The 9006-nt window shown below is 65.7% G+C and overlaps 3 protein-coding genes across 3 annotated transcripts; all 3 read right to left on the bottom strand.

Moving 5' to 3' along the window:
• Window positions 1–1055: 1055 nt before the first annotated feature.
• EMIHUDRAFT_100094 (hypothetical protein) lies at window positions 1056–2611 on the bottom strand (the record flags this gene model as incomplete). Its single annotated transcript, XM_005780070.1, has 3 exons — window positions 1056–1340; window positions 1498–2045; window positions 2125–2611. 3 exons carry the CDS (start codon window positions 2609–2611, stop codon window positions 1056–1058), a joined length of 1320 nt encoding a protein of 439 aa, XP_005780127.1.
• A 1443-nt stretch (window positions 2612–4054) lies between these two features.
• Window positions 4055–6931, bottom strand: EMIHUDRAFT_204624 (hypothetical protein; the record flags this gene model as incomplete). Its single annotated transcript, XM_005780069.1, has 5 exons — window positions 4055–4108; window positions 4196–4406; window positions 4525–4862; window positions 4944–5009; window positions 6182–6931. The coding sequence occupies 5 exons, from the start codon at window positions 6929–6931 to the stop codon at window positions 4055–4057; spliced, it is 1419 nt and encodes a 472-aa protein (XP_005780126.1).
• A 189-nt stretch (window positions 6932–7120) lies between these two features.
• On the bottom strand, window positions 7121–8017 carry EMIHUDRAFT_64279 (hypothetical protein; the record flags this gene model as incomplete). Its single annotated transcript, XM_005780068.1, has 1 exon — window positions 7121–8017. One exon carries the CDS (start codon window positions 8015–8017, stop codon window positions 7121–7123), a length of 897 nt encoding a protein of 298 aa, XP_005780125.1.
• Window positions 8018–9006: the final 989 nt, after the last annotated feature.

The raw sequence follows: 9006 nt of genomic DNA, 5'->3' as shown, positions 1-9006 counted from the left end.
GCCCCCTCCCGCTGACTATATCATAGAATTTTCTGCTTGTGGGGAGGGTCATGACCCCCTTCCAGCCCACAATGTTTTTATTCTCGCAGGGAGAGGAGGCCCCCAATTTGAGGAGAGGGAGGCCGATTTTATTTAGCGCCCAAGGGGAGAAAATTTTCTGCCGCTTTTGGAAAAAAAAGGGTCTTCCCCCTCAACGTTAAAAGCGTTCTCGTCCGGGGGGGGGGGCCCCCCCCCCCCCTCTTCCAGTATCGGGGTTTTAAGGCGGGGGCAAGACCCCCCCCCCTCCTTAGCAGCAGGGATGGCTTTAGATGTGCAGGGGGGGTACCGAGCAGTGTGGGGCCGCTCCTGCCCGGCCGGCTCCGGCTCCTCCTGAGAGCCTCAAGAGAGCGGAGAGAGCGACCCTCTAGAGATGCCGGGCATTGCCCGGCCCCCCCCCGGGCCGAGCGTTTTTGATCTCTCGGTAAGTGGGGGGCCGAGCCGCCTCGGGGTGGCGGGCGGGCGGGCGTGTTGAAAAACAGAAAACAGAAAACAGAGGGGGGCCAGGGCCCCCACTACGAAGTACGATTAGAGTTAGACACACGCACCTGGCTCCTGGGACAAGGCGAGAACGCGCAGCATGTGCAGTACCGTTCAGCGGAGGGGGGGGGGGGGAGCCGAGGCGGCGACGTAGGCGAGACGGTGGCGAAGGTGGCTTGACGAAATGGATGACGCCATCGCGCAACATGACATCCTCGATGTCGTCGTCCTCGAACCCAAGGTTTTGGGGTCACTCACACCCGCACGAGGTAGGCGGCGCGCAGCGCCGCGCTCGCAGGCTGTTTTCGACGGTTTCTACATTTTGTTTTTGTTTTCAGTCTAGGGGGCCCGACCCCCTCAGAGGCGGCGGGCGGGCGCCCACTTACCGAGAGATCAAAAACGCTCGGCCCCGCCCCGACCCCCGGAATTAAAGCCGTACGCAACAATGGCCACATGCACTGCACATGCACATGTACATATGTCACAGGCACAATCATATGCGCCCACATCAATCATCATGCGCTCACCCTCACAACTCGTCACATCGAGAAGAAATCCCCTCCCACCCGTAGCGCACGCGCCGAACGGGGCGGGGGCAGCGTCCTCACAAATGTCTCTGGCTGAACCGCCGCCACCCTCCGCGCTTGCACTGGAGTCGGCGAATACACGTCAATGGTGGGAAACGTGAGCATCTCACCCCCTGGCAGTCCGTCCCGCGCTGCCGCACGATTCAACACCGTTGCAATCTCGGTGGCCGCGTCGTACGCCGCCGTCGGAAAGGTGCCCTTGAGCAGCTGGCGCCAGCCGTTGCCGAGGGCGCTCACCTGCGTCGGGTATAGTTCCTTGGAGCTTAACCGGTGCATGCCTGGAAACAGCTCCCCCGGCCACGTCTTCGAGCGATTCGCCACTTGCGCCTACTAGCGCACGAGATGTTTGGAAAGGACTATTCGCTGAAAGAGAACGGCAGACCGTAGCTGGAACCTGAATCCAGGTTGCATACTGGTGATAAATGTTGGTGGACAACACATCGACCTGGATGAACGCAGTGGGGTCGTTGTGCCAGTCCTCAAGCCCGAGACCGTACCGATTGAAGCTCACCTCCGTCTTACCGAAGCCGTCTGCCATGAACACTGGCCCATCCCGCGTCACCGCCACAGGACCCCACTCGATGCTCATGCCAGCCGAGGCGATGACCTGCACATCAACGGTCGTCTTGAGCTCGTCGATCTTCTGCTCGAGCGCAGTCCTAGAGCCAAAGACTTCGGTGCCGCGGTTGTGGTCGAGGCAGATCTCGACGCCAACCAGTAGGCCGTCAACTTCGAAGACGTTATCCTTAACCACGCGTATTCCAGCGGTCGCTAGCACCTTTGTGGTCTCCAGATCAAACTGCTCGTTGAACTCCTGCGACTCCACGCTACACCTGCCGACTCCGCAGGGCTTGCGCACGCCGAACGCCGGGTCGACTTTGATGAAGTCGATGCTGCTAATCGTGTGCTTCTCCACCAGCCACGTCTTGCCCTCGGGCCCACCTGCGGGGTCCACCCACCACTCTAGATGACATCTCCTCTCCCGAAGTGATACCTCTCTAGTTGTCTCTCATTCGCAGACCCTTCATGATTGGCATCACGTTCTTGTAGGCGAGCTCACTGCTGCCAAACCAGCCCTTGGTCGGCTTGGACATGACGATGGTTCCGAAGAAGAATAGCCAATCCTCGAACTTGGAGTCTGCTGCGGCCTCTCGCAGCCGGTCGACAATCGGTAGCGTGCCGTCCCACACCTCCTCGAACGAGTACACGCCGCGCGAGCCGCGCCAAAAGAACTCGGGCACCACAAAAAGTTTCAACGTCTTGACCTGCGGCTCAGAGGCAGCCTCTACCACGAGCTTATTCCTCTTCCACTCTGCATAGGCGGACTGCATGGCCGTGGTCATGATCTCGATACGGCGCTCGACGTCCTGCTGAATATCTTCACTTCCAAGATAGCACCCTTCCAAGCCTGTCTCAGGGTGTGAGCAGCCGTCAACGTCGTGGCCGGGGATCGTCAAGAGGTTGAAGCCGAGAAATTGCACATGCGTGTATTCTGATTGCGGGCCCATGTCCGAGAGGAGAAACTTCTCCTCTGCCACCGGCTGCTGTAGCTTCTCTGCTGCCAGCGGTTGCCGTGGAAGCTTCGCTGTAAGCGGTCTCTTTCGTAGCTTGTCTGCCACCACTGGCTGATTCAAGCGGGCGCCCAGGACAAAGCCTGTGGCGCCAGCCACGAGACTCACGCCGAAGAGGAGCGCCGCACCCCCTCGGTGGTCACGGTGGTCCTGCTCCGACATCATATGTCGGTTCGTTGGTAGGCCCAGAACAGCACGCGAACGTAAAATCGCGGCAGCATATACGCCTACTCTAAGTTTCTCCGAGACCTCGCGAGCGACCCGGGGCAGGTAGGGGATCGGGCAGGGCAGTTGTGCGGCAGTATGCGGGCAGGGCAGTACGGCAGGGCAGGGCAGGGCAGGGCAGGGCAGGGCAGGGGCAGGTAGTAATTGCAGGGCTGAGATTTAAAAAGTCAGCGGGTGAAAAAAAGGGGGCGGTAATTGCTGTGAACATGGAATTTACATACCAATCTAAGTGAGCTGTGTGAAGAGGACGGCCGACCGACGAAACACACGCGCGAGCTGGCGAGCTCATCTGCATCTCAATCGAATCTCAGGGGGGCGCCGTGTGTATAACGGATGTGTGATACTGGAGTTTAAAGGTGGTCACAACCCGGGTTACGAAGCAAGCTAACCCTAGCTAGCAACCTTGTTACCAGAGGGCCCATACGCTGTCTATATCGCTCCATTTCTTCGGCCCCTCCAGGCCCCATCTGTGGGGTTCTCAGGTGCGGCCACATTCTGGGCCTTTTGTCTCGCCTCGTCGCAGATGTCCCCAAAGCGGGTCGCGCGTTGAGCGGGGGTCCAATTTGTGCCCTCTCTCACCCTCTCTGCTGCGTATGGGTTCTCCCTGTCGCCATAAATGCCCGTAACCGCGCGCAAGCGACCCGTTGACCCACGCGCGCAAGCGACCCGTTGAAATCGAGTTCCTAAGCTCCATGTCGTAACGATGGCGCAGATCTACACGGACACGAGAGCGGCCTGCGCCCGGCGCCGCGGCCACAGTGGCAGGCGTCCACTGATCCAAAGCGTCCAAACCGGCGCGGGAGGTCACGGAACGTCCTACGTCGAACGACGGGTCGAGCCCCCCCCTCCATACCAGCGCACAGGGTCCCGTTCCCTGGAAAAGGCATGCCATTAAGGAAGTATGTGCGATTCTGTGCATCCTCTCCTTGCCACTGCAACCCCGCCTGCACATGTCGGGTACCGCGCCGCAGGGTCGGCCCACACAAAAGCTATATAATCTCACGCGCGGAAGACCATGTGAAACAGCACCGAGTGACGCGGGCGCAAACGCTTCTCACATCTCATCGCGAAGGGCTCAACGTGCCGCGCAACCGGGCAACCGCGCGCGCCGGCGCCCTGCCCGTCGCCGAGCCCCAGCCGCCCTGCTCGATCTCGCTACATTGCCATGAAGAAGAGAAAGAAGACCGCCTGCCGCAGCCGACCCCGCACCTGTGCGACAGCAGCGCGGGCTTGAGGGGTGTGTGCTGGGCTCAGGGGCGCGGCGCGTGGCGGCGAGGGCCCGCGCGCCTCGTAGACCCCGAGGAGCGACTCGCCGAGGCCGCCCGCCAGCGTGACGGTCAGCAAATTGCCGAGCGGCCCGTTGACGGCGTTGAGCTCGAAAGTGGCGTAAAAGGCGACGAGGGCGCACGTGAGCACGCAGAGAGTGGCGGCGGCGGCGAGCCGCCGGCGCAGCACGCGCCAGACTAGCTCGCCCGAGCGCAGCCTCGCCGGGCGGCCCTCGCGCCGCCTACGGGACATGTCTCGGACATGTCACGGACGTGTGCTGGACATGTCTCGCCGGGCGACCCTCGCGCCGCCTCTCCCGCCGCAAGCGCCGCGCGAGCCCGAGGCAGCGCACGGCCCACTGCGCGGCAGAGAGGGACGGGAGCAGCAGCAGGAAGGCCTTGGCCGCCACCGCCACGCGGTGCGGCAGCACCGGCGCGCCCAGCCAGCCGAGGGCAGAGCGGACCGGCCCGCCGGAGCACGACCCGACTCCGCCGTGGGCGCGCGCCGCCACCTCGGCCATCCGCACAAACTCGAGCTGCTGCGAGCGGAGCAGCTGCGAGAGGGGCAGCCAGGCGCGAGAGGGGGCGAGCTCGTAGAGGAGGGTGCGCAGCGCCAGGCCGGCGGCGAAGGAGCCGCTCAGCTGCGGCTCGTTGCCGGCGTTTGCGGTGGCGGCGAGGGTGGCGCCGAGCAGCATGATCTGTTGACAAGTGCTGCGCGTGAGCGCCCCGGAGGCGGCGGAGTGCTAGAGAGGAGGCGGTGAACGGGGGCTTGCGGGCACGTTTGCGACGCAGATGACGTCTGCCGCCGACCACGCCCACGAGAGCTGCAGCAGCGACGAGGCGTCCTTCTCGAGGGGCGTCGCGTTCTCGGAGTGGACGAGACTGCGGCGCGCGAAGGGGGGACCCGCTCAGGCCAGGGCAAGGCAGGGGCGGCGGCTGCGGGCGGGGAAGCGGCGTGCGTGTGCGCTGCGCCGGCGAGCGCGACGACGCAGTGCGTCATCTCGGAGCGGAGGGCGGGCAGGCGCTGCAGGAGCTGCGCGGTGACGAGGGAGAAGACGAGCCCGTTGTACACCTGCACCGCCAGCCAACCTCGTCGTGAGCAGGGCCCTCCGCTGCCCCTCCGCTGCAGGACGGGTGGCGCGGCGCACCTGGCCGGTGGCGAGCAGGCAGAGCAGCGGGATGACGGGCTTGGTCACGGAGAGGAGGAGCTCGAACTGGACCGCGGCGGCCGCGTCGGCGCGCCCGCTCGGGCCGGGGCGGCGTGCGATGGCGGCCGCGGCGCGCACGAAGGGGTTGGTGTCGGTGAGGCGCGGGTCGGGAGGGTGCGAGTCGGGCTGGTCGGCGGCGAGGGGCTCGCCGTTGAGCAGCGCCTGGAGGGGCGGCGGGGGAGGAGGGGCGGCGGGGGAGAAGCGTCGGCGGGGGGAGAAGGGGGCGGGGCGACGGCGCGGGCGCGGCTGGCAGTCTCCGTCTCTCCCTCTCCCTCTCTCCCTCTCTCTCTTTGCTGCTCTCTCTCTCGTGCGGCGATCGGAACCTCGCGTTGTGCCGCCACCTCGCTCGCGCTGGGTCTCCGCCGCCGCAGCCCGCCCTTGCGAGGCAGCTCGTCGGACCGCGCGGCGAGGCGGCCGCCCGCAGGGTGGGGAGAAGCGGAGCCCGCCAGGGGCTCGCCGCCCGCGCCGCCCGCGCCGCCCGCGCCGCCCGCGCCGCCCGCGCCGCCAACGCCGCCAACGCCGCCAACGCCCCGCCGCTCCTCCTCCTCCCCGCCCTCCTTGTCGCTTTCGTCCTCCTCGCCACCGTCGCTCTCTTCGGCTTGCGGCCCGGCAGCCGCCTCGGCGGGCTCGGAGGCGGCGGCGGGCGGGCGCACTCCTCCCCCGAGGAGATAGTTATCTCCCCCGAGGAGCCGCCTCAGGTCGGTACGTGCAAAGTCGACGGCGCGCAGGAAGGGGAGGGCGGGCAGGAGGGCGAGCGTGGGGAGAGGGCCGATGGCGGCGGCGGCGGCGGCGGAGAGGAGGGTGGTGACCGGCCCGGTGGCGACGAGGTAGCTGACCAGCGCCCAGACGAAGGAGAGGAGCGTGAGGAGGAGGAGGAGGAGGGAGCAGGTGTAGGTCGGGCCGTGCTCAAAGCTGACCACGCCCCAGAGGAACTCGCCGACCGCGAGGCCGATGTGGCGCAGCCCGAGCTCGCGTAGGTAGGACACGACCGCCACGACGCCGCGGTAAAGAGCCGCGTCCAGCTCCGTCGAGCACGTCGCTTGCGCGGCGGCCTCGGCCGACGCCTCGCCCTCGCCTCCCGCCCCGCCCGCCTCGGACGGGTGTGCCTCGGCTGGTGCGGCAGGACCAGGCGCGCGCATCGAGGCGAGGAGCTCCTCGCGGGCGCGGGAGGCGCGCTTGAAGAGCAGCTCGCCGCGCTTCATGTCGTCCTCCGACCTCGCGCGCAGCTTATCCGGGTGCGTGCACATGGAGAGGGCGCGGTACGACTTGGAGATTGCGCCGCGACTCACGCTGCCGGAAATGCCGAGGACTCCGCACGGGTGCTCGAGGCCCATGCCGAGCTTGAGCAGCGCGTATCCCGACAGGAACAGCACCACCCACCACGGCAGCAGCAGAGACTCTGGAAGAATGGAGCGAAGCGTCCATGGGGGCCTCGGCGCCGGTGCTTCGGCGCTGGCCCTGGCCGCGGCAGCATGTTGCTCAGCGGCTGCGACTAGACGCTCGCGTACCGCTGGCGGCGGCTCGGGGTCGCGCTCCGGGCGGCGGCTGGGCTTGCCCATGATGTGCTCCCTCAGCTGGTGGCTGGGCAGATCGCCTACCAGATCGCGTACCCAAGCGCCAGCGCAGCGCGGCCTCACACTGGCACCAGCACGAGAAAAAAAACAAAAACCGCACACTCCAAATCCTGGGTGTGAGGTCACCAACTGCACGTCCTCACACTGGGTGCAAAATATGGGAGGAGACGTCGTCTAACGCAGCTCGTCGCGCGGAGGCTGCTCCAGCGGCAGCGCAGCCGAATCGCCGTCCGGCAGGGTCCGGCCGAGCAGGGTGTAGAGGACGTCGGAGCGGACGATGGTCTTGACGCCTCTGCTCACGAGCGACCCCTCGTGGAGCATCGACAGCGGGTGCTCTCCGTGGTAGAAGAGGAGCGCGCTGCCTCGCGCCACTCGGACGGACCGCACCCGCGCGCCGGGCGCGTGAGCCGAGGCGGGGAGGCCTTCCTCCGACACGACGAAGCTCGTCTCGCCGCCGTCGTAGTCGTCGTCGAGGTACAGCAGCAGCGTCATCTGACTCCACCTGTCGCCGTACGCGTCCCTCGTCACCCTCCCGTCGCCCGCCGCCGAGCCGGGCCACGACCCGTCCGTGTGCAGGCGAAAGACGTCGCTCTCGCCGTATCGGTACAGCCGCCACCTCTGGTTGAGGCCCGCCGGCCGGCCACCGCCAGCCTCTGGCGGCAGGTGAGGCGCTATCCGGCGCCAGACGGGCAGCCAGACCGAGTCGTCGGCGATCCACACGCAGTTCGAGTTCCTCCGGATGCGGCGGCCGAGGGAGACGGGAGCGTCCTCCGTGTAGCCCATCGCCTCGCTCATGCGCAGCAGCTGCTCGGACTCGCGCGGCGAGAGAACGTTCGAGAGCACGAACGCGCCGCGCACACCGGGCACCTCGTGCTTGACGACAGGCCCGGCGGCGGGCTCGTACTCGATTGCGTGCGGCGACGAGACCCAGATGGGCAGGTCGGGCCGCTCGGACCCTGGCTCTCGCGCGAGGAGCTCAAAGTGGCGACCACGCTGGTACTCAATGCGGCCGCGATGCAGCGAGGCGGCCGCCGCAGCCACGTGAGGCGCGCTCCACACCGAGCGAAGCATAGGGCGAAGTTTGTCCTGACCGCCTGCTGGCTGTTTGGGGTTCCAACGCCAGTGCCGGACGTCGCCACTCCTTTGTGGACGACAAGCACTGAGGAGAGGCAGGCCGCGCGACCACCTGTCTAGTGAGGGTAGCCTCGGCGAGGACCCATCGGGGTGGTAAAAGGGGAACGAGCCCCATAAGAAAACGAGCATGCTGGCATGCTCCCACACCCCGCACTCACACACCTCTCCTTAAAATCCCTGTGTGGTGGCGGCGTGCCGTCCTCCCATCCCTCCCTTGGGTTGTCTGTTTTCTTTCTTCTTTCTTTCTACCCCGCACTCACGGACTCCATACCCGAAAGAAAGAGAGGGGAGCTCGCGGGAGAGGTGACGAGTGAACTACAGGTAGTGGGGAAGGCAGCCTCGATCGCCATACAGACATGGATGCGAAACAACGACAAGACCAAGGCACGGGCAGAGGAGCGAGAGAAGAATATAGGATGGATAAAGCGTCTGTTCACAGCATGGAGGGTGAGCCACACCGAACGTACCGAGCGAAGAGCCGAGCGGAAGAAAGCCGGGGAAGATGACTCCGAGGGGGACCCAGTGGTAATCCCGTCGTCAGCTGTCACGATGCACCCGAAGGGGACCCCTGCGCCAGCGTCATCTGTGGAGGTACAAGTGTTCAAACAATCTCTCTCTCTCAAGTTGTTCGAAGAGAGAGTGGACCCTGAGCAACGATATGACTTGGCGGCAAATGATCGCAGTGGGCGTCAGAAGAGTCGTCCTTGCGCGAGGAGAGCTCGATAAACTCGAGGGGCCAAAATATGCCGCGAGGAGGGCAGAGTTGCGCCGAAAGGCGGGAGAAGCCGCGAGAGCAAGGGATCGGCTAGGGGATCGGCAGGCCCGGCGGCGGCGTCGCTGCGTCGCAGGACGAGGCAGACGAGAGCGACGCGACAGAGGAGGAAGCGACAGGAGGGAGAACGACGAGAGTGGGACGACCGCGAGGT

This window comes from Emiliania huxleyi (genome assembly GCF_000372725.1).
Source record: "Emiliania huxleyi CCMP1516 unplaced genomic scaffold EMIHUscaffold_22, whole genome shotgun sequence".
Lineage (NCBI taxonomy): Eukaryota > Haptophyta > Isochrysidales > Noelaerhabdaceae > Emiliania > Emiliania huxleyi.
Note: the sequence above shows the minus strand (reverse complement) of the source record. Positions and strands in the feature narration are given on the sequence as shown.